Below are 26277 nucleotides of genomic sequence, written 5' to 3' on the forward strand. Positions count from 1 at the left end.
AAAATGCCCGCAATTTGCGAACTTCGATTTTCGCGGTTATAGCCCAGATCCCCACGTCACGTCATATGAGGATGGAGGGTACTTATATAAAACGTAGTGATTATATTCTCTTTGGGTACTTATTGGAATCGGACTCGCGCTTCGAGGGTTCCGTACCATCACACATTAATTGCAATGTCTTTTTTCATAAACTGACGCTTGTTCGGTGTTTATTATTTCTTGCTCTACAGTGTATGTTTTTTTTATTAATGATTAGGTACGCCATGTTCTAGGTTTAACAAATACAAATAATTACGTTTTTAGTAAACAAAACCAACTGTCTATCAACAATAGTCTATTGCGCTTCATGAGTTACAGCCAGCTGTCAGACGGACAGACTGAGTTCTGGATTCTGTTTGTCGCCTATTTAGCACGAACCTCTAAAAATAATTTCTTCAGTTAACTCTTATTCTAAAAACACCCGCGTCCTGCTTTGATCGCGATTTGTAATGCATGGTCGATTATCTCAGGCGAGACAGATGCATTTTTTGCTTACTCACCGGATCGGAAGATCGGAACTACCTGCGGCTTAATGAGCGTGGCGCGCTTGAGCCGACTATGGTAGGCACAGTAAAGAGTAAAATATATGTGGCATTCCATGCCTCAAGGGTCCTTATGCTCCATGTGCATAAGGACTCTTCTCTATGGAAAGCCACATATTTACTTATTGATAATATTTATATGTAGACGACTGTAACGCAATCGAATTAAGGTCGTGTATTTTTTTTAAATTGTCTCAGCGATGATTATTGTTCTGTTAACTGTACTGACTGTAGGTACTTAATTTTAGGTGTCAGTGCCTATATGAGCAAATGTGTCGAGGTTGGAATAATTTGTAATCTGATACAAACATCAACAAACACATCACAAATATTTTTCGAGGTCTTGGGCTTGGGATGACAAATGAAAAAAAACCAAAAAAATTGAAAATGTTATTTTGTTTACAACTGTTGTAGGTATATGTTAAATAAATTAGCTAATTTATCCAATTAAGCTTAATTAGCGTACCGAGTGCCGAAAGACGCGAGTTAGCGGAAGACCAGATTGAACCGAGAGCGTGGCGAGTGGTTTACCTTGCACACATTGCAATTTGCATCACGAATTCCTATTGTTTATCTTTATGTCCGACCCTCCGACTCACCTAAGATTACTGCTTCGATCTTTGTAAATATCTCATAGGTTTAAGGTTAATTTTTTAGGACAGATTAAGGTATGTATATATAAATATTTATTGGCGAGCAACATATAGGTAAAGAATAATCTTACGCTGGACGTTTTCCACAAATCTTTCATTAATGAACAATGAACAATTGAACATAGGTACACCTCTTCTTTCCTCAATATACTAACGTAGTCGTTCGTGCGCGAATGTGGAATAATAGTTGCATAAAAACTAGAAGTTGACGCATACATAGTGCAATGTTTTCTACTCTCTATTTAGGCTGGAAAAACACAATTTTTTCGACGAATATCTTCTACGTAAGTTAAAACTGATATACGTATTTGAAAGAGTACACTGGGAAAACGATAAGAGATATTTTGTTGTAAATTTGTTTTAGCCAATATCGAAAGTTTTGATAAAGTATTTCAGGACATAGATTAAGTAATGGCTCTATGCTAATGAGAAATTACCATTTTATTAAAGCTGAAAGCCATTATGGTATGTACAAATTTAACAGGTACCTATTTTAATATTTAAAATGCGTAAAAGTAAATCAATATAATATTTTTTTGGTTGGTTAATTCCCCCCATTCCTCCGAGACGCTGGATTACAAAAAATAATTCTATCCTACTTACGTGCACCCTTGTTTACGTGCCAAAGTTCGTCTAAATCGCTCAAAAACTGGTGGTGGATGTAGGCAAGTATGTACCTTCGCATGTACAATAATATTATTATATGTAGGTATATGGAGTAAGTAAATATAGAAGGTATTACGTATTGTTTTAGTTAGAGCGAAGACGCATGGAATACAATTACCTATATTTATGCAAGCACCTTCAGTGGTCGCTTGAATAACCGTGTTATCGTGTTCATAAATAATAATCAACACACGGCCACGTTGCAAAACCGTAGCTCGCCGGGTACTTCTATAACAACTTACTCACAAATCGTTATTGGGAACCGACAGGCGTGATTCCACCAGTGTGCGGCACAAGTACCTAAATAAAAAAAACATTGCTTATGCCGCAGTGCCGCACACTGGTGGAATCCCTCCTTACCATCTATTCCAGTAAAAGGATGAGGTAATATACTATACCTATATTTGATAACTAAACTAAAGAAGATCCGAGTACAGGCATATATATGTAGGTACCTATTATGTAAACATTTATTGAGAAGGCATCGAATCACGTAAATAAAAGTACCGTAGTTACCCTTCTGTCACTATAGGCTGTCTTGAACGGGGGCTACCTACGTATCTTCGCAGCGCTTTGTGTGTCTTTTTACTAAGAAGGGAAGACTTTTTGCGATAACTGAAAAACGGCTTATCATGATCACGGAGCAAAGCCGCGGACGGACATGGCGAAACTATACCTAAGGGTTCCTAGTTGACTTTGGAACTCTAAAAATGTAGGTATACGATTTATACAACAACGCGGTCATCTTTCATTGATTTTGATTTCTAGTTTATAATGATTTCAAAGTGGTTACTCAATGCTTATTTATTTTGTAAACTAAAAATGCGTTTAATACCGAGTATGTATACCTACTTAGAAGCACATTCATTTTTATCCCATGAACGGTTTCGTTACTAAACCTCCGCTGTTCGTCTCTATTTAAAAGTCTATCAGACAGCTTAGTACTTAGTGGACCATTGAAATGTTCAACATGTACGAGTATTTTTATTGCAGCTATAACAAATAAACCGGCCAAGTGCGAGTCGGACTCGCACACGAAGGGTTCTGTACCATTATCTATAAAAACGGTCATCCATCCAAGTACTGACCCCGCCCGACGTTGCTTAACTTCGGTCAAAAATCACGTTTGTTGTATGGGAGCCCCACTTAAATCTTTATTTTATTCTGTTTTTAGTATTTGTTGTTATAGCGGCAACAGAAATACATCATCTGTGAAAATTTCAGCTGTCTAGCTATCACAGATCACGAGATACAGCCTGGTGATAGACGGACGGACGGACAGCGGAGTCTTAGTAATAGGGTCCCGTTTTACCCTTTGGGTACGGAACCCTAAAAAGCGTTACCCAAATCAGGGGGACTAATGATCTTCCAGTTACATGTTATTTATACGATCAAAGAATTTGATTTCCGTACCATTTCGTGGCTTGACAGTGACAATAATTAATATGAGATCCTTAAGGCGGGATTCCACCAGTGTGCGGCACAAGCGTTTTTGTACTGAATATGGTTGTGCCGCTCAGTGCCGCACACTCGAGGAGTCCCGCCTTTAGCTGCATTCAGATTGTTTGTCCTGGACAAGGTACCTACGAAATGTAATATTTTTAGTGATTATTTTTTACGAAATCTTACATAAATTAAATTCCTTGACTGTATATTTTTTTCTTATACAGAGTTTTGAATGATGAACTATGAGTTAGCAAGCTAGCCCTTTATTCGATTATTTTTCAAATCTGGTCCGCTAAAAAGTTATTTTCGTAAATATGTCGTTTTGTCTAAAATTTGCATGGGCTTCTGCCAAAAATATTTGCTGTATGAAGAATGTGCAAATTTTCTTAACAACTATCATTTGCGGTGGCGTGTTTTTGTGAGATGTGGTTATATGCATATTTATATGTAAGTACCTACTTACTGGACAGTATAGATACCTAAAGGGAAAATCTCTGAATTGAATATAAAACGAAACTCAGAAAATATATTAACTGTATTCCGACCACAAGACTTACAAATACTTAAACATCTGTACAGTACATATTTATAAATATAAGGTTTTTGAAAAGAAAAAAATAATGCTAAAGTAAATTCTTACAAATGCGGTCAGTCTTAGACAATTGGATTAATGCATTTTTATTTTGTATGTACAGACCACACAGGATTGTTAGGCCATTTAGGGTTCTTGCTAAACTGGAAATTGTTTAGTAACTATTGAACAACCAATTTAGCTAGGACCCTAAATGGCGCAACAATCACGGAGCGTGATGGTACCTAAAATAAAGAAATAAATACAAGTACAATAAGTTCATATAGTTTTCATATTCTTAATTAGTACCGCTTTAAGCATAATTAATATCACAATACATACAAAATGACAGTTTTGCATCGACACAATTACGGTAATGATAAACAAATAACAATGTTCATTATGGTGAACTATTACTTGTAACAAGCAAATAATAAATTAACTAATTTATATAAATGGGATGATGTTGTAAGAAAGTTTTCATATTTTTATAGACGCCTAACTAACGTACCTACTACCTATGCATCTAGTTCCCAGTTCTTGACCAAAACCAAAGGGAAAAAACAATAAAATACATCCCAAACACCATTAAAACTACCGTTTTCTTACCTACTTAAGTACCTACCTACTAAGAAGTTGTTGTAAAAATTGCTATCGTGTACGCGTTTTCTCGTACGAAAAAATAGGACGTGTATTTGATTTTTACTTCCTTAGAATAATTAAGGTAGTTGATATTCACGAACCTACGATATTAGCAACTTCCGCCTCAACTCCATCTAACGAGAGACAGAAACAAAATAATTATTTGAGACATTTGAGTAATTCGTCCCGATATCACAACCGCTATCTATCTTAATCGAGACAGATCTAGAAAGTACAATCAAAAGCATATAGCAAGAATATAGTTTCGTAGTAATTTTCTTTTCAATTTAATGCTTCAATAAAACGGGCAACGTACAGAGTAAAGACACACATTTGCAAGTATCCTGATTATGAAGGAAGCTTATGGTATTAAATGTGTCAATTTTTTTTTATATTGTTATAAAATTATTGTTACAGACAGGTAACATGTGGTAGATGGATATGTTGTAATATATTACTGAGATACAGCCACCTAGTACATCATTAGTTTAACCAACACTTTCTAATATTTTAACTATGGTTAAGTCTTAAGCTCAGTGCGATTAATTGCTCAGAATCAACATTTAGTAAACTTTTTTCATAAATACAGTAAGGACGCCACTCACTAAAAATACTATAAAAACTATCGAAGAACCTTCACGTCTAAACCAGACGATACGTAAAAACATCTTTTACTACAAAATTCCTTTTCATATTCTTATTTGTCCGTTCACAATTTTTTCATACTCTTGGGAGCCTAGCGGTAGGTATCGGCCCAACTTCGAGTCGAGGTAGTAAAGCTTGTCTTTCTTCACTAGGGCAGGATCGAAACCTTCTTTTTGCAAGTCAGTTTTCTTCATTTTAAATGTACCTGAAAACAATAAACATGCTTTATCTTCTGTTTTAAGGCAAATGTGACAAATATTTACTCATAAAATCTTTAAAATGATTGATATTTCAATTAACTTGTTAGTAAGTTTGCGAGGTTACAAAGGGCAATGGTAATAACAGATTTAAACAAAAAAATAAGTCACACTCGCCAAAACAAAAGATAAGCTCATTTTAAGGTAAATATATTGAACAAACAGTAAGCAGAACATAGTGATAATGCTGATAATAAATAAACTCGGACTTCGAACAAGTTAATAACCTCGTGTTATTGATTATCAATTACATATTGTTGTTTACCAACAATGTAAATACACACGGGTGACGGACGGTCGTGTGTTCTATTTGCTTGTGTTTGTCAGATGTAATTCGTTATTAAAAATCCGTCTGTCTAAAACCCTAAGAAAAACCACTTTTACGTAGTATTTTAAAGCGGTATCCAGACGGGATGATCAAATCGACCGATGAACGGAATTGGCGTCAATCTCCAATTTAATCACCAATTTTAGATTTATAGTGGTATTAGAGCCCTCTAAATTGAAAAAAATGCCCCAGAACGAAAATACTGGCGTCACAAATTGGTATTCTTGCGTCCGCACCTCATTTTATCGGTAATATCGGGCATTATCGGCGAGCCAAATTGCCGTTTGCGTCCGCACGTCCTGATTCGATCGGGCAATTTAATAAGATTGGTGAAAAATTGACTAGTCTGGATACGCCTTAACTCATCGCCAAAATGTTTTTTTTTATATTATAGGTATTATTTAATGTGTTTTTCAATTGAGAGGGGGCAACATTGCCCCGAACAGTTTCATTAATTCGCTACGCTACTACAAAACTCCACACTATTAATTTTCTTCTTATTGCAAAGACATAAGGTAGAAGTTGGTAAGAAAAGATTTTTTTTGGTATTTGGCTGTTTATTTGAAAACAAAGCCAATTTGCTTTTACATACTCCGCGTTTCTAAAATAACATTCCACTGTCATATCAAACACACAAAATTTACAAAACACTTTCGTGATATTGCAGTTAATTCCACCGTTTTTTATTTATTGCGATGAAGGATGAAAGTTTTAATAATTATTTTATTAGTAGGCAATAACTAATTTACAATTGGTATTACAATATTATACTATAAATAATAGTTCTGTTACTATCATTTGACTTCAAGTTATTTTATTACACTCGTGTTGTTATACTGCTGATAACATTTCACGTCCTTAATATGTGATATGGGTCATCGGCACACAAAAGTCCTGAAAGTTCGTCTTTAAAATAACCTACCTGTCATGTCCATGCGTGACCCGAATGAAGACCGGGCGGCCGAAAGTCGACAGGTCCTTGAACAGGTTCTGCGACTTGTCTAGTGTCCACATCTCTCATATCCCTAATTCCCTAGTAAACCAAGTATAAACCCGTATGAAGACCAGGCGGATATAGTTTAGCAGATTCTTCCCCATGTTTAAGCAAGTTTGAGTTTAACGTACACTACCAGTCCAAAGTTAAAGCAGTGGGGAGACACTCCTGACTTCGGGTAAACTCGGCTCCGTTCGGCTCAGCATTGCTCCGAGCATTTACTAGGGTTGACACAACTTGACGTCCCTTTGCTTGCACAACCACAGATAATTACTTGAATTTTGATAACCCTAAATAGTCGAAAGGGATAGTGCCATAAGTTAGAAAGGGATATCATGATTCGTCCCTGAATCACTGTCAAACTTCGGTTTTGTAGGAAGTGTCCTTTCTGTACGGTAGTACTATTACTTATTCTGTGGTTAAAGTTCACTCTTTTAGCGATAGTGGTTCGACTTTTACTATCTAACATGGTTTGGCCCTCGCTCTCGATTAGATTTGTAGTAAGCCTACCTGTCATGTCCATGCTGGGCATGACCCGCATGAAGACGGGGCGGGCGTACACGGGCAGGTCCTTGGCGAGGTCGGCGGCCAGCTGGTCCAAGTCCAGGGTCCCGTTGACGTCCACGACGCCGCACATCCCCGCGCGACCCTCCGTGTTCGGAACCTGTGCAATTCCCATTGTTTATCATTAACTCCTTGTGTCCCACTGACTTAAATTTGCCTGCCAAAAAACGATCTTTTGGTTTTAAATATAAGATTGTCATCTTTTTTCCTTTAGGGTGGTATTCCACCTGTCCTATTTCTTTGTCCAATGTCATTGCGTCTCACTCTCTCATTAAGCAAAATTGTGAGACGCAATACACATTGGGCAGGCGGAATACCACCCTAAGGAATGTAATGTTATCGTGACCTCGACTCCGTAGACGACGGCGTCCCTCTGGGCGGCGACCCGCGACACGGCGGCCTCCACCTCGGTGGTGCTGACGTTCTCGCCGCGCCAGCGGAACGTGTCGCCCATACGGTCGCGGAAGTACAGGTATCCATGTCATTGCCTCTCACTCTCTCATTAATCAAAATTGTGAGACACAATACACATTGGACAGATGGAATACCACCCTAAGGGCTCATTTAGACGATGCGAGAACTCGCATGCGATTTTAGTTACATTGCGGACTGTTGGTTACGTCCAATTCAACCGCCCGATCAAAAACCGCAATGTAATCAACTCGCATGCGAGTTCTCGCATCGTCTAAATGAGCCCTAAGGCACGTAATGAAATCGTGACCTCGACTCCGTAGACGACGGCGTCCCTCTGGGCGGCGACGCGCGACACGGCGGCCTCCACCTCGGTGGTGCTCACGTTCTCGCCGCGCCAGCGGAACGTGTCGCCCGTGCGGTCGCGGAAGTACAGGTAGCCCAGCTCGTCTGCCACTAGGATGTCACCTGTAACATATCCATAGGTTTATAATGTTCTGCATTGCCACATTTGAATTTGTACGTTCAACTTTGTGGTGAGGAAATGAATTAAGGCTGCCGCAAGTTTCGCTACACTCTAGATAGTGTGTGGTAATGATGCTACGCGGTTGTGACGCTTTCCTTTTTACATCAAACTAAGACTTTTATTTATAGAAATACGGTTCAATTTAGAGTGCCGAGGATACTGCTGCTTAATTTGAACTATGTATACAATTTACAGTCGTTGACGATGATGTAACCATAGTTTCGCATAGACCACGTCTCACAAAAAGTTCTCGTTGGACGCGTACTTGATCATGATCACTTGGCGCCACTGTGGAACGACGACATACTTGTGGTTGGACATGAGAATTCTCTATTTTTCGACGATAACTTTTTATTATCCAAACAAAAATCTATGAAATTTAGCAATGATCTTGGTAATCTGTTTAGAACTATCCCTCCTAAATTTACGATTCTTTCTCAACAACATAAAAAGTTATCATCGAAAAACAGAAAAAATTATGTCCAACTACAAGGCGTCGTTGCCGTCATTCCACAGTGCGAGCACGGGGTCATTGAGCGAGAATATGTAATTATGCCGCTTAGCACGCAGGATACGATTCGCACGTCGCTCCGATGTTTTAGCGAGACAACGCTATGCACCTGTTATAGCGACATCCCACTCGCACATCGGAACCACGTGCGAATCGTATCCAGCACACTGGATACGAAGCTCCTAGGATAATTATACTGGCTAGTTACCGGAGATGAACGCCGAGTCTCCCTTGGCGAAGACGTCTCTGACGATCTTTTTGTCGGAGGCGGACTTGTCGACGTAGCCCAGGAAGGCCCGCGCGGGGTTGTTGGGTGAGATCATGTAATGACACTGGCTAGTTACCGGAGATGAACGCCGAGTGTCCCTTGGCGAAGACGTCTCTGACGATCTTCTTGTCGGAGGCGGACTTGTCGACGTAGCCCAGGAAGGCACGCGCGGGGTTGTTGGGTGAGATCATGTAATGACACTGGCTAGTTACCGGAGATGAACGCCGAGTCTCCCTTGGCGAAGACGTCTCTGACGATCTTCTTGTCGGAGGCGGACTTGTCGACGTAGCCCAGGAAGGCAGTCGCAGGGTTGTTGGGTGAGATCATGTAATGACACTGGCTAGTTACCGGAGATGAACGCCAAGTCTCCCTTGGCGAAGACGTCTCTGACGATCTTCTTGTCGAAGCGGACTTGTCGACGTAGCCCAGGACGGCACGCGCGGGGTTGTTGGGTGAGATCATGCAATTACACTGGCTAGTTACCGGAGATGAACGCCGAGTCTCCCTTGGCGAAGACGTCTCTGACGATCTTCTTGTCGGAGGCGGACTTGTCGACATAGCCCAGGAAGGCACGCGCGGGGTTGTTGGGCGATATTTTGCCGATGAATACGCCTGGCTCCTCTGGCTGCGCTAACTGTAAACCATTATTAACACTTAAGACAGGGCGCAAGCCGTAACTTAATTGTCAAACGACAACCAGAATTACTGCAACGGCATAATGTACCGGGCAGTAAAGCAACATCTACTTCAGCTGTCTGGCGCCCTCTAGGACTTCGTAGTAAATGTGTTTTTTGTTATATTGAACGCAAACATTAGATGGCGCTGTCTCGATTGATTGCTATTTTATTGCATTCAATAGTAGATTCCAATAAGATTATAGATTAAGACCAAGAAAAGTCTGCAGCGATTTTGATAGCCCACTCGGTGCAAGTGTTATTTATACGTCATAATTTCATAGAAGTTTGACGTTTAAAATAACACTTGCACTGCGTGGGCTATCAAAACCGCTGCAGACTTTTCTTGGTCTAACTCTAAAGAAGTATAGTGACTACAGTGTGATTAATGTTTGCTTGTGGTTAATTATACATGAATTAGCCCTAATCTTAACTCTATTGATTGCCTCCATTTATTTATCGCACAATGACTTCATCTGCTTGATAATAATTTCGTAATGTATACCTACATATGTGATTTATGAGATATGTTTAGGATCAACAAATCGTCTTTGGGCTTTTATGTTGACCCTCGCCACGTACAGTTTTACGTTTTGAATCTAAATAGATACCCCGCAACCGCCATACAAAACCACTGGGAGCCCTAATTTTCATACAAAAAGTGCGTTAGGGTGATATTCCACCGGTCCAATTTCTTTATCCAATGTCATTGCACCTCACTCTCTCATTAAGCAAAAGATGAGACGCAAAACACATTGGACAAAGAAATTGGATAGGTGGAATACCACCCTTAGGAAAAATGGACTGTGTACTTTTCAGGTTGAACCCATCGTAAAGATTTTTTTCCCGCATTATCAGAAAGAGTTAAAGATGTAGTGCATAATTAATTTCCTTCGTATTTTCACGGCCACTTACGAATGTGTCTTGCTATTTCAGTTACTCTCGACACAAAAATTACTGAGGTTGACTGAAGTAGCACGACAAATACGAACGTTTCCGAGAAAATACGAAGGAAAACAATTATGCACTACATCTACAGATAAAAGGTGATTAAAAAACAAAATATTCCACATCTACTAGTTTTCGGGATTATAGAAACAAAACCTCCAAAACTCTTTTAGTATGACCTGTGTAAATACGTTCCTTAGGTATATAAATATAAGGTATAGATAGTATGAACTATCTCAGATCATTTTTTCGGGCACAGGCCCTAATCTTCTAAACAAAAGGTATTGTTTCCTTTATGCAGTGGTCACACTGCTGACTGCTAATAGCCCCGACATAAGCAACGGGAACAAGCCGTTCAAAAAGCAAACTTACCATTATATTTATATGGTTCAAATTCATGAAACGGCCCATTCGGAGATAACACGTTTTGTTATCTCCAAAGAAAATACCACCCTGATTGTTCTCTGAATGAACTGTCACATAAATTTGAACCTTAATACTAACACGATAGTTGCTTTTTTAAACGACATGGTTGCTTTGGCACGTGCTGAAGACCGATCTTAAAGGGTCATTCCAGGTGATTTCAACAAATCGAGTGTGCCGTATGATTTTTGATTTGAATAAAAAAAATTGAGGATATACTTCATGGTGGCAGAAGTGCTGAACCACCACCAGTTTTTTTTTTTTATCTTTTAATTTCCAAGTTTTGCCCATTCGAAGTTAACAGTGGGGTTAAATTCCTGCTTGTACAAAATCAGACCTAACTTTTTTTCTATAAAAGGTAACGAAATAATTATTACTTTTTTTGATTAGGTAAGAAATGTGGATATTATACTGTATGACAAAATTTATCTGAATTAACTACAAAAAAAATGGTGACCACCCGAAGTGTACACCTAATTGGTCAATTATTGCAATTTTAAATTGGTTCCTGTGCCAACCCTGGTGCATATCAAATGTTACTTTTTTTCTGGAATATAAAGTACTTGCCGTGTTCATCTTGTAAAATAAATATAATTGTGTAAGAGCAATAAATTCTAAAAGAAAAATATAAGTGAAAATTGAGAAATTCGAAAATTGCTCATGTTTGACTCTAAAAAAATCCATGTGGAACATAAAATAAAAAAAATATTTTAGTCATCAAATATAGCTGATATCTTCGTTAATTAGATTTAGGAAAAAAAGTTTTGTTATTTTGCCTATTTTTTGAAATGTGATTTTTTTAAACTGCTCATCTCATACATTTTCGGTCTGCTGTTGTATTTATGCTGATTAAAATACATATGACCTTAAACTTATAAATATTGGAAGAATATCAATTAAATCCAGACGATTGAAATTTACTTTATATATTTATACAAAAAAAACATCATTTGCAAACCTTTGCTACTTCAAAATTTTCTCAAGTTGAATAACGTCGCACTTTTAATTCATTTTAAGAAATGGGAACGAAGCTATGATAAGAACGTGTATTTTTTATGGTCCTTATATTTTTAAATCGCTCTGATAGATATACCTCAGCTTCTTCGACATCTGATTTTGAGACGAAAAAGAACTTGATCCCATGAATTTTATTCACACAAAACTCGTAGCTTCAGGTGATAAAATGTTATAACTACCTGTGATGCGTTGCAGACTAGCTTTTCTAATCAACCGCTTAATCGTGCCGCCAGCACCATCACAGGGGGATTTGCCGTGAGAAGTGGCAAAAAAGTTCCACCCTGCTTTTAGTCCGAAGTCATCGTAATGATGACACAAGTTTACAAAAGTCTTCTTGTTCTTATATTGTGCAGCTGCACCATCACTAAAATAATGTATCATTTCCAATTTGTCATATTATTGTTTTAGGCATTCAAGCAAAACCTTTTGGAAAGCGAAAAATGATACGGTGTTGTGAGTTAAACAATCGCTATTAATACAAAATGTTCTACACTGGATAACGTTATCCTTTTTAATGTAAATAACGAATGGATGCACCGTTGCTTGATCATTTGTCCAGTGAATTGTCGAAGTAATTGAATTGTTAAATAAATACTTCTTCTTGTCAGTGATATATAACGAACAGTCAACTATTAATAACACAAGCACTTACTACAAAGAGTTTGCACCACTTCATTATCTCCTAGATAAATACGATTTCCTATAGAACTTCGATAAGGATTATTGGGCCGTTTACTTATGTTCGTAATTTAGCCATGTAACATGCAAATAAAGCTTGTTAACAAGTCAGGAGGCGTCGGTTATTCACTACACGGCTAAATTAAGAAACATTCGCAAGTGATTCACAATCCTTGTCAGGTAACAGTGCATTGTCGAATTTCTACCCTCATTAAATTTACAAATGAAATTATTGTCATGTCAAAAAAATTATTTGAACATAAAAAACGTAAATAATATCCGTATGACCAATTACCGTCCCATTTATATTAATTTATAACATAAAACATTTTGTATCGATAGTTGTAAAAAGTAGCATGTTAAAAAAATCATATTTCAAAAAATAGGCAAAATAACAAAACTGTCTTTTCTAAATCTAATTAACGAAATTATCAGCTATATTTTCGGACTACAATCAAATTTTTATTTTCTCTTCCACATGGATTTTTTTAGAGTCAAATACGAGCATTTTTCGAATTTCTCAATTTTCACTTATATTTTTCTATTAGAAGTAATTGATCTAACACAATTATATTTATTTTACAAGATGAACACGGCAAGTACTTTATATTCCAGAAAAAAGTAATATTTGATATGCACCAGGGTTGGCACAGGAACCAATTTAAAATTGCAATAATTGACCAATTAGGTGTACACTTCGGGTGGTCACCATTTTTTTGTAGTTAATTCAGATAAATTTTGTCATACAGTATAATATCCACATTTCTTACCTAATCAAAAAAAGTAATAATTATTTCGTTACCTTTTATAGAAAAAAAGTTAGGTCTGATTTTGTACAAGCAAGAATTTGACCCGACTGCTAACTTCGAATGGGCAAAACTTGGAAATTAAAAGATAAAAAAAAAACTGGTGGTGGTTCAGCACTTCTGCCACCATGAAATATATCCTCAATTTTTTTTATTCAAATCAAAAATCATGCGGCACACTTTTTAATTCAAATTTGTTGAAATCACATGGAATGACCCTAAAAGAAACAAAGGCTTCTGTTTTTAAGAAAATGTATACCATAAATGTACCTGACAAAGTCCATTAGCGTCCCGGATGGGCTCGCCGGTCTCCTGGTCGACCTTAATGATCGCGATCGGGTACACCTTCGGAATGATCCTGGACACGAAGCCGATTGCTCCGGGTTTGCTGTCGATATTCACTGGAATATAAATATTTTGATATAACCTTAGATCTAGAAGTGTACTAAATATAATCAGGTGAGTTTGAAACTTATCGCGTGATGATACGATTGTATTGAGACTGACATTTTTATGTTTTAATTTACGTTTATATAACTATCTACGAAAATTCGTACCGGCCGGGAGTTTTTCTATTCGTATTACTACCAATATCTGGGAGACCGAGCAAAAATGCGCGTTATCCCAGAGATAAGACCTTGCTAGATCGATTTTTCGACCCCGAAAACCCCTATATAGCAAATTTCATCTAAATCGTTAGAGCCGTTTCCGAGATCTCCGAAATATATATAAATATATATAATACTATAACTATAAACAAGAATTGCTCGTTTAAAGGTATTAGATTAGATAGATAGATAGATTGGTAACAACTAAACAAAACAGTAAGTACCTATATTGAACAATAAACTGATTTTTCTCAACTTTTACTAACATAAGGGCGCTAAGCACGAATAATATCGTACATTACCCGCATGTTCCTATCTCTATCGCACGCGTATAATTATATTCCTGTTCCGCTCGCACAGTGGCGCGTGGCGTTGACCGCCGGCATCATGGGCGGCGGAGATAGGCACAGGGGGGTCAATGTATGTATAGTCAAGTGTAAAAATATGGGTGTTGGGTGCATAAAACTTCTCAAAAATATGTCCCATAGTTCTTAATTCGCTGATATAAGAGCTATGGGACATATTTTTGGGTATATGTGCACCCATATTTTTACACTTGACTTCGTGCTTATTAGCGTCTTTAATTAGCGAAAGTAGCCGGGGCTGGATGTCATAGTTGTCATAGACTATTTTGTTAAGGCAGCGTCACACTGTGTCTATTAAGGTGGCTTTACACTCTACTACAACTGTAGTGGTAAATAGGGAGCGTGCATGAACTATAGGGGGCAGCACAGGAGCCGTCAGATTTTTGGTGCGAAGCGTGAATGTGAAGTTCATGCTTTCAATGTAGCCCACAAGATGGCTGAAGCTACTACGCACAAGAAAACGTACTAGAACGGTAGATGGCAGCACTTGCTTTGGCAATGTCCATGTTTATGTTTCCGATTCAGGCCACAAGATGGCAGCCATGAGAAAAACCTCTCAGATGTTACCATTAAAGTCAAGTGGTATCACTAGATGAGTAGTGATAATGTTACCTACCTATATTAGCGTTTCCTTCGGTTGCTCCATAAAACTCAGCAACGTGTTTGATATTGAACCTTGTCACGAATTCGTTCCAGATCTGTAATGTATGGGAAATATCTTTCAATACGCTTTATTATCAAACATTTTAATTGTACCATTTACTTTTTTTCATATATGTTTATTTTTATAGAACATGGGTTTGAGGACACAAAGGCCGCGGAGGACTTTGTAAACAGGATTCAGAGCCAAAGTCAAAGCCATGCTATTAGCAGTGAACTTGTAAAAAAGGAATGTGTCCTCGCATTACTTTGGCTCTTGAGTAGGAATTGTTCTGCATCATATGTACCTACACTAGTACATTGTCGCCATCAGATATATCGGATCGGCTAAGGTGTTCACAAATATTTGAACACGCCTCTATTGCCGAGGCGAGCATCTCTGCCGCTCCGATATATCTGATGGAGAGTGTACGATTGACGTTAATTCTCTCAACACGTTGATGCGCTATGAATAGGGGGTATTATTGCAATGTTCTGCCGCCAGAGTGCAGCACTAGCGCCTCTAGTAAACCATAGAGTAACTTCTACATACTGTGCCTTAAACTGTTATTTGACAAGTTTTCACAGACAATAAAATATGCCATTAATGTTTCAAGGCGGTTTGTTAACAAGGGCCTACCGGGAAACGCGAAAATGGAAATTCAGCTATCCGCCTCTTTATCGCTCGAATACGCAAGAGTGATAGAGAGGTTAGATAACAAAATTCCGACTCTCCCGCTTCGCGGTAGACCCCCAGATTGTGGTAGTGGCGCCCCCTACGCGTAATATTCCCTATTATTTTTTATTTCTTACCTGAGGGCGCATGCCGTTGCCGAAAATGGTGCGTACGGAGTGTTGCTTGTCGGTCGGCGCGGGCGGCGTCGCCAGCACGTAGCGGCACATCTCACCGATGTAGTGCGCCACCTGTCGACATTAAAGTCCAGTTGGCGACTTCAAATGATTTACTATTTTCGACTTTATTGCAATGCTGCAAACTTTCAAATCGAACGACCTGCAGCTCGTCAATGTAGCGCGCCACCTGCTGGCAACATCATTTAAAATGTTTTGCTAGTTTGGACTCTGTTTCAATGCTGTAGGATTTTAAATCAAACGAAGTGGCGCGGCGACGTCACTGATGACTGGTGAACTTGAATTTTGAATGTTGAATTTCCGACACAAGCTGTTTTTTATCTAACAAATGAGCATATTTTTTATTTAAAACCATAAACATAATAAATATCAAACTTACAATAAAAGGTAATCTAAAAGTAAAAGTACCTACAAAACTAGTTTTATTTAAAGTACACACTCATATTCACCTTGGCCCCTTGCTTCCGTTCTCAGATATCCTTTGACCATCGAGCCAGTGGCCTTGGCCGCTAACGTTGGCGTTATCTTGACTACCTTTACTTGATAAACGTTACGATAAATTTATTACTAATGAATTCGTTGAATTAATCCGATAAAGATTACATATTTCCGTCGTCAAGTCCTTCACTCTACGAGTACAGTCCAGCAGCAGAAGTTGCTAAGCGGGCCAGGTGTTCAAAATGATCTTGACGCGACTTTATTGTTAAGGGCATAAGAGCGTGTCAAGGTAATTTTGAACACCTCGCCCGCTTAGCAACTTCTGCTGCTGACTGTACGTCTACACTGGCGTTAGTGTTTACAAATGCCTCTAATGAAACCGGTACTATGCACAACCATGCACGCTATTGCAAGCTATTATCGAAGTTGAGTTGCGCAGGTACCTATTTACTATCAAGGATTTATCTGGAAACGTTTTGTGGAAACATTAAAACTTTACACTCCTTGCATCATCAGTCGATTAAAAATCTTCCATACCATGGTTGTGCGCCTTTATAGTATTGTACAGCGAGCTGCAATGGTGCACTTTTGCAGCTGTGTGTACATACAAAAAGCGGCGTTTTCCGTAATATAACGTGAGCAATACCACTTCACAATGGCAATCCATGAAAAAACCTTCACGTAAGAAATAGTGAGGAATGTATCTCGTTCTACAATAGGCTTGATGACAATTTTTTATTAATAGTCGATCTGGTTTGTTCTTAGGATCAAATGTCTATATGGGACTATTGCATTAAAATAATACAAAAGTTAGAAATGATAGCCAAAGTCCGACAGTCGTACTTCACTCGCGAAATCCACTATCTATTTTACTTGATTTTATTGTAAAATTCAACATCCCTATTCGGACATCTTAAAAAATGGAACTAAGTATCCATTTGTTTACATGCGCAGCATCGCATTAATACAACATTGACCCCCACAGAGTTCACTCATCTGACAACCGTACATCTGATATTAACTCGTAATCGGCCGTTCACCCTACTTCTAATCATCGCGATGTCAGAGAAAACACGGAATTTCACACAACTACCTACTTGTTGCCACGAAAGGCCAGAACGCTTGTCCAAAAATTGTATTAAAAAAAATAACTGTTACGAGTAAAAATTATGCACTTAAGCTTGTGGGTACGGGTCATATTGAGAAGGTCACGAGTTAGAATTAATTAGTGACCAACTGACCATGGAGGTCAATATTTTAGGTTTTTTTGTATCCATCACAGCGGCTTTTCTTACTGGATTATAATATATATTCAAATAACCACAACATAAAAATAGTAATGAAATGATTTGACCTACCTATCCCATAAAATGCAATATACACAAGCCTTTTGACGAGACTAACTACTGAAGAGGACAATCAATAGGAGCTCCCTAGATGTTCAAGGTGAACGGACATAGTTAATGGTAATTAGAGATTCAAGGCCGCTGCTACTAATAACTTAGGTACAAGGTAGGTTACCGGTACCATTGATTACTATCACTACACCTTATAAAACAAAGTCCCCCGCCGCGTTTGTGTGTTTGTAACTATGTTTGTTCGGGATAAACTCAAAAACTCTTGAACGGATTTTCATGCGGTTTTCACCTATCAATAGTGATTCTTGAGGAAGGTTTAGGTGTATAATTTGTTAACCCGTGCGAGGCTGGGGCGGGTCGCTAGTATCTCTATAAACCTCACGTGTATCCCTGAACCCAGGGCTCGGCCCCCGTTTTATTTTTCAACCCGGTTTCGTTCATTCACCCGGGAACAAAAATGATTTCGTTTCCGTTTGCGGTTACCGGTTAAAGAACTGTTCTATTGAGATACTGATTTATGCCAAATTCGTTCACCATCCGTTTTTGTGGAACTAAATTAACCAGTTAAATGGAAAATATCGAAGCGAGATAGAACGAGTAAGTATTCCTATCTCTTTCACGTATAACATCGAGTTTAACCGAGTCTTCGAAAGCCAAGAGTTACCGTTATTGACCGAAGCGAAGCGAAGGTCTACGTTTTGACTCGGGCATTTTGCTTTCGTATGTCCGGATGTTCTCCTCTACAGGTCGCAATTCTTAATCGATTCTCGTGAAATTTTGTGACCGAATTTTATGACTAAATAATTTTTTTTTGTCAATCCGGTTTTTGGAACTTTTTAAAAATGGCGGAGTCGTGATACCTGGCGCCTAAACAAATAGTCGTATCGATATCATAAGACTTTTTTCTTTTTGAAACATGTTTACAGAGTTAATAGCAAAAAATGCAGAAATAAATTATCGCTGGTTTAGGCGGTATTTAGATATTTAATTTTAACTAATTTTAATTTGAGAAGGAGTAGCTAAATTTCGTCAACCCATCTAAGAACTATTTGGCTCAGTTTGTAAACGTTCGCTTTTTCTGTTTGCACAGAGGGTCTGGGTTCGATCCCCAGTAATTGTATGCTGGGATATTATAACTTTTTGTATTTTTTTACACATAAATTTCGTATTGTTTTTCTTTAACACATTCAATACCACTAAGTGCTACGGGTTACGCTCGTAGCGCGTAGCCACGGTTTCGTCGTATGTAGCGCGTAGTCGCTACGAACAGTGTACCCGACAGTCGGGTTCTTGGTGTTGAATGTGTTAATTTACTATACACCGTGTTTTTATTGAATTCCGTTAACTTCGGGGTATAGTTAAGTACGTTTATAAGAACTAAATGGCATAGTTAATTTTCAAAAAAAAAATTTTTTTTTGTTTTCTTTTTTGTTTTTTTTTTGTTTAAAAAGTAATTAAATGTAGCATATAGCGTTGTTGTAACACGGGCATTACATTTAACTCAACCAAACAATTGAAATCTGTGACATATCAATGTCATTTCGTACATCAATCGACCGAGATTGTACTTAAGTTTAGTAGCAAATGTATGAACTCATTCTAAACACTAATCAATATGTAAGCCGGCCCTAAGGCAAGTGTACACGCTTGTAGAGGCCTTATAGTAAAAAAATAAATTATGGATTATCTCCGAAATGGACTTAATTAGAACATCGGTGTCTTTGAGAAAGTTACTTGATTTAAGCTCAGGAATGCACCCTTGAAATTAACGGAAATCAAAAAAAACACGGTGTATTTAAAGCTCTTAGCACCATGTTATTTCAAGCTCTGCTCGCGAGGTCTACAGCTCACAGAGCCACTAGTTATATTGTTCCTTGCGAACCATAAAATTCAGTTCCCTCTTCTTACTGATTAGGAGAGAGAACGTATTTTTTTTAGTTCGCGTTCCATCAATTAACCGGTTTTTTAATGAACGAAATAATATAACGATTCGGGAACGATATTAACAGGTATTTCAATACCGGTTCCGAGCCCTGCCTGAAACTCAACTTTTAACTCTTTCCCGCACACACAAGAGTTCAATTCATATAAATCAGCTAAGCTGTACTACTCGACGCTTTGTACAGTCAGTTCCTTAGGACAGCTTTGCTGCGCTGTACATTCAGGTATCTACTACGGTTTACACAGCTAGAATGGCGTGGATACTTAAGTCTGGCTTACCGTAGCTTTATATTTAATGCAGTCCGGGAAGTACTGCGAGGCGGAGAACTTGGCCTTCACAGCCACCGTGCAGCCGAAGAGCAGTGCTTGGCCGACGCTGATGACGCCTCCCGCGGTGTGGTACAGGGGCAAGGGGCAGTACACTGTGTCGTCGGGGGTTATACCGCCCAGGTAGTGGAGGCCCGCTGCCATAAACACGAATCTGGGGCGAAATTGAATAGCCTATTTAAATAATGGTAATAGATAATACTAATCAGTGAAATCAGCTTATCTTAATTTATGAAACGAAGAAGACATCACAATCAAAGCACATCTTTTCAATGAGTTCGTGTTAACTTCTTGCTGCCCCTCCATTCTATTTTAACAATGGCATTTGTCTTGGTGGCATGTTTTGGTATCTAGGATATCTGGGCAGATACTTATTAGAGGATAAAATTATTGATTTTACTGTTTATTTATGTAAAAGTGATTTCATGTCAGCTGTGAAACAATTTAATTTATGTGTAGGAAACAAACCCCATCCTAATGTTAACCTCTCGTGCGCAGAGTTTTTTTTTTTCAAATAATCTCGTACGCGGATCCGCGAGGTTAGCGATATGAAAGCTTAATAATGTGCCATGCAAAAGCGCCGGAACTAGGACAATCCTTTATCAGGCACAGAGACAATTATAACAATACCAAAAAATATTTTCTATGCTCGGGATAATATATGTCAATCTCGAAATACTAAAATCATAGTAACATTCCTATAATTTTTCTTAAAAATATAGTGAAAGTGTAGGTATTCACAAGTGCCATCAAAAGATGCAATTAACCATGTTTTCTTATTCATTTTTTACCGTATACCTATGTACAGAATATGCGGATACGAGTATAACATAAAATGATTACAAAGCTGAACAAGACTTCAACGATTCTACTGCATATTTCTCTTACTTTACGTAACAAGTCCTTGAACTCAAGTAAGTAGTATTGTACACACACACTGTATACCTACTAATGTTAATGTACCTACAGACACCAAAAACAAGTTTATTATACCGGTACACACCGGGTACACAATTAACACAATGTTTTTTTAAAAGAGCCGTTTATCTACCTAAGCGAAACACATCTTAAGTTAAGATTTAGGCCTAGAATAAATATTACACCTACGAGTATACATGCAGCTGAATACTTTTTCTAGTTAATCTAACTATCTAAAGGTTCTAGAATGTATAGCCATATTATATATTTAACGAGCCTGAACATTGCATGTTAGATAGGCTAGGTGAAAGCATCTGGCTATAATTGAGACCAGAAGTGAAAGTCGCGCTTTACATGTCAGACTTAAATTATATATGAACATATTCCCTGCCCGCAACTTCATCCGCGTAGAAATCCACCCTCCTCCATCGCTCCTGTTAGTATTGCCGTACTAACTTCATGCCCCATTTCACTCCCTTAGGGGTTGCATCCTGGGATAAAAAAAAGGAAAAAGTATCCATATTGTATGTATGTATGTATGCCAAATCTGTTCTGTAGCCCTACAAACATTCACACAGACGTACATACCTTCGAAAAAATTAGAATTATAATTTTAGACAAACCTGGAGCTTGAAATAACAGCAGCTTTGGGCAATCCAGTGGTTCCAGATGTGTAGATGTATAGGAGTTTTCCATGGAACCCATCAGCATCAGCCAAGGACCACGGAGCAGGCGGCGTGGTCTCCAGCAAAGACGTCAGGTCAGGTATCTGGTCGCCGCTCGATTTGGCCTCAGGGCTGGCGGTATTGAGGGGCCGGTGAACAAACTTGAATAATTTCAGTGATGGACTCAATTGACCAGCTACCTCTTGAATTGCTGAAACAATTCATTTTTAATAGCCTCTTTCTTTCCCTACTACTTTTCTTTCGGAAATCCATTGTACGCATAATAATTACATTTACGAGAAAATTAATCAACTTATTGAATTGATTTAAACAATAGACTAATAAAAAAAAACAATCATAGCTTTTGGTGTACAGTCACCTATAATAATTTGTTACACAACGAAGGCCGCAATAATTTGTGGAGCCATAAGAGCGTGTCACATATTTTTGCGATCCTCGAAGAGTAACATATCATTACAGTGACTGTACAGTCAGCAGCAAAAGTTGCTAAGCGGGCAAGGTGTTCAAAATTACCTTGACACGCTCTTATTCTCTTAACAATAAAGTCGCGTCAAGATCATTTTGAACACCTGGCCTGCTTAGCAACTTCTGCTACTGACTGTACAGTTCTGCTAAAAATTAGAGCCGTCTGCAAGGACTAACAAAGATGATTGATTAACGCATGGAAGTAGTGACCAATAATATTATATAAACAAAAAGCCAGCGATTACAATCAGTCACAACTTCATAACAATCGCGTCAATTACACAATAATTACCGGTTTGATATTCCTCTGAGAATATGACTACATCGCAATTAGCGACGTTGACAGAGTGTATTAACGCGTTCCCACGCTGATTAGTATTGATGAGCGGGCAGACGGCCCCGAGCCGGGCCGCCCCCAGCCAGGTGCTGGGCAGTTGCGGGCAGTTACTCATCAGGATGCCCACCACGCTGCCCTTTTTTACGCCTTGCGCTCTCAGCACGGCTGTTACGCGCAAGCTGAAGTCTTCCACCTTAAAAATATATTTATGCTATAACATAACCACTCTGTCCAGAACTATAAAAATAATATTGTATGCATGATTATAAAGATTATGGTTGCACTCACATTAAATGAAATCTTAGGTCAATTTAAAAGTAATATTTGTGACAGGTGCTCCAAGTAATTGTCCATAAAAAAGTACAAAGCTAAAACAATATATTATTACAGGACAGAACTCCTACACACTACTATTTATTTAAATAAGCAGTTATTGAGGTCATTCACCCTGAGTGGAACCTTTACATTTTATAAATATGTTATCTACACAAAAACGTTTTTTTTTTTTCAGGCAGTTTAAAAGGTATTGCGCGCTTAAAGTATCCATATTACTATTTTAACTTTAATATATTGTGGTGTGGCATCAAAAACCCCGATCATTGTTTTTAAGGCCTGTATTTAAAAATTTACTAGAAGAGTAATAGCAAAATTCAAATATAGTTACAGTACCTCCTTAAAAGTCCACACTTCATCTTGATGTAGAAAACATGGTTTGTTTGGATGACATCCCACAGTTTCATGGAATGCATCTGGTATTGTCCAGTTTTTCTTTGTTAGCTGCCTTGTCAGCCATAACAGTTTCACGTAGCATATTAGGGCTCTAAAACAAATAACATAACAATTATGAGTTTAATCAATCAATTATAGCTGTAGCTGATCTAAAAGAATGCTAAAATGCAAACATTTGGAAATTAATCAGACAGATTATATGTATAGAGAATAATACATCATACTTTGAGAAATAAATGTTCTTAACTGTTTTCTTAATTAACATGTATGTCACTTAGCAATAATAAGTTGTAGGTACCTCACTTACATATTTAATATTTGTGTATATTCAATTGTAAGTCAAAAGTGTCAAAACATACAATAAGAATCAACTTATTGTTAGTCATGAACTACAGACATATTTTTGTCACATTCCACTAAAAATAGCATATAGGTCATTTAGCAATAATAAGTTGTAGATATTAACATTCATTTTAAATATTTGTGTATATCAAATTGTAAGTAAAATACAAAAGAATAAACAACAACTTGTTACTCGGAAATAAAGACCTTATTCTAAAAATAATATATTTGAAATGTTTGTTCCTCATGATCTCATGTCTGTGATAAAACAGGCTTATGAATACAAAGGTCAGTTTGATAGTACAATGTTAATTTGGTCTATTACGGTTAACTTTAATTTACCACTTGAATTTTAATTCCTATTGCCTAATTCTAATTAAGTACAGCTGACTCTAATAACGCATTGATGACGTGCATAATCGGGAAACTCACGCGATATCCCTCGGGGCAGTCCTCAGGGCGACGTAGCACCATCTCCAGTGGAACAAAGCAACATACACTAACACTAAACAAACAGATAATGTTAATGTGGAGAGAAAGCCGTAAAAGAGGCAAACGGCACATGCCGCGATTACAGCGGCCCCGACGAGTAACATCGCGACTTGCTTTCGCCACGAGTAGCGGCTTACTGAGCGGCGACCCACGGTTGTAGCGGGACCCTGTCTTTAGTGGCCAAGTAGATCGCAGCGCAGAATTCGCGGACGCTCTTCAGTACCATTCAAGTGAATCAAATGAATGGGCGTTTAATCCAAGTTACTTGATTATAATGAGTCCAGCAAGTTCTCATTAATACTGCGTATATATGTTGAATACAGATAGAAACAGGTATTGTAGCAACAACTTTAATCGTCGCATTAGTTAAAATACAGCTGAATTTTGAAGTTTATTGAGAGATGGTTGATTGACAGCTGACGTTATTATGACATTTGACTTTGACAAGTCCGTCGAGAATACGTTCCAAATTTCTGAGTGCATGGCAAGGTCTATAAAGCCCTTCGCTGCCACTGCCACAAAAAATGCAAAAAATATATGACCTAACCATAGACACGCAGTTCATTTTGAAAACCAACTGTGAATTCTACAAATCTTTCCCCAACCTTTCCTTATCATTTTCCTTTCATGTCCTTGTCCTTTTCATAAATGTTTTATTCTTCGTTTTGTATATGCCGGGGTACAATTATACATTTTTTTAGTACCTGTGTGTTATACGTTTTTAGTGTTGTTATTTCTTGAAATTGGACCTATTGCAGTACAAGGGGCTGTTCTCGAGGTTGTTCAGGAATACGTCTACCTCGGGCAAATACTGCAGTTAGGAAGGAACAACTTCGAGAAAGAGTCGAATAGAAGGATACAGCTGGGCTGGGCAGCATATGGGAAGCTGCGTCGAGTCTTCACGTCATCAATCCCACAAAGTCTGAAGACAAAAGTCTTCAATCAGTGCGTCCTACCCGTGATGACATACGGAGCCGAAACGTGGACACTCACGGTAGGACTGGTCCATAAATTCAAAGTCGCTCAGCGAGCTATGGAAAGGGCTATGCTCGGAGTCTCTCTGAGGGATCGTATTCGAAATGAAGTCATCCGTCAGAGAACTAAAGTCGTCGACATAGCCCACCGGATTAGCAAGCTGAAGTGGCAGTGGGCCGGTCATATTAGCCGTAGAACCGATAACCGTTGGGGTAGGCGAGTTCTGGAGTGGAGACCGCGCATCGGCAAACGTAGCTTAGGACGCCCTCAGACTAGATGGAGCGATGACCTTCGCAAGGCGGCTGGCAAGAGCTGGATCAGAGTTGCCGCAAATCGTGCTCAATGGCGTGCAATAGGAGAGGCCTATGTCCAGCAGTGGACGAGAGTAGGCTGATGATGATGATGATGATGATGATTTCTTGAAATACTGTTCCTGAGTGATAAAGACGAAGACGGGCAGACAACGGTAATTCGTTTACATTACAATAAAAATTCAAATTGGATGTTGTCGTTGAGCTTATATCTACAATGTGGGTTTGGCAATTTAAAATCCGTCGCACGTAGGGTTGCCATATGGAAGAATTAAAAGTCCTGATAAAAATCCGGACACCACCCTAAAAATCCGGACATTTCTTGTAGCAGAGATTTGGCGTAACTTGAACGACGCCCCGGCGGCGCGCTGCTCTCTGCGGTGTACTGTATCGTGGATCTAGTTTTCCCTTTCCCTTCGCCCGATCCCGTAGCCCCCTCCCCGGGCACGCATTTTATTCTTAGAAGGTCATTCCTAAAAATCCGGACACATGCCAAGTCCGGCCGCAATCCGGACAAAGGGTCAAAAATCCGGACATGTCCGGACAAATCCGGACGTATGGCAACCCTAGTCGCATGCGTCCGCGCCACAGTTTATAGCATTGCTCACGACTCTTGAATACTATTTTTCTTAAACCCGCTCACCCGCTCCGTGCAACCGCGCCAGCTAGCTGAGGCCCTACAGCTATATAAGGTAGGCAGATATACTAAGTAGGTACTTACCCATTTTTATCGACAAACCAACCCCCATACATCATACATGTTCTTTTTTCTCAACCATTTTTATGTTGCACCTCCTTGTCCCCCTTGAAGTTTTATGGCGCCAAACATGGGCGCTATACGTCTGCTATCCAAATACATTGGATGTG

At 38.6% G+C, this 26277-nt stretch overlaps 1 protein-coding gene across 1 annotated transcript; it reads right to left on the reverse strand.

The window, feature by feature from the left end:
• Nucleotides 1-3866: 3866 nt before the first annotated feature.
• LOC134790777 (long-chain fatty acid transport protein 4-like) lies at nucleotides 3867-24370 on the reverse strand. The gene is made up of 12 exons (XM_063761705.1): nucleotides 24065-24370; nucleotides 23231-23381; nucleotides 22517-22754; nucleotides 21697-21949; nucleotides 20108-20309; nucleotides 16035-16145; nucleotides 15199-15280; nucleotides 13880-14010; nucleotides 9547-9697; nucleotides 8069-8226; nucleotides 7294-7447; nucleotides 3867-5409 (listed from the first exon to the last, which is right to left on the reverse strand). The coding sequence occupies exons 1-12, from the start codon at nucleotides 24226-24228 to the stop codon at nucleotides 5249-5251; spliced, it is 1956 nt and encodes a 651-aa protein (XP_063617775.1). The 5' UTR covers nucleotides 24229-24370; the 3' UTR covers nucleotides 3867-5248.
• Nucleotides 24371-26277: the final 1907 nt, after the last annotated feature.

The sequence above is a fragment of the Cydia splendana genome, chromosome 5 (assembly GCF_910591565.1).
Source record: "Cydia splendana chromosome 5, ilCydSple1.2, whole genome shotgun sequence".
Lineage (NCBI taxonomy): Eukaryota > Metazoa > Arthropoda > Insecta > Lepidoptera > Tortricidae > Cydia > Cydia splendana.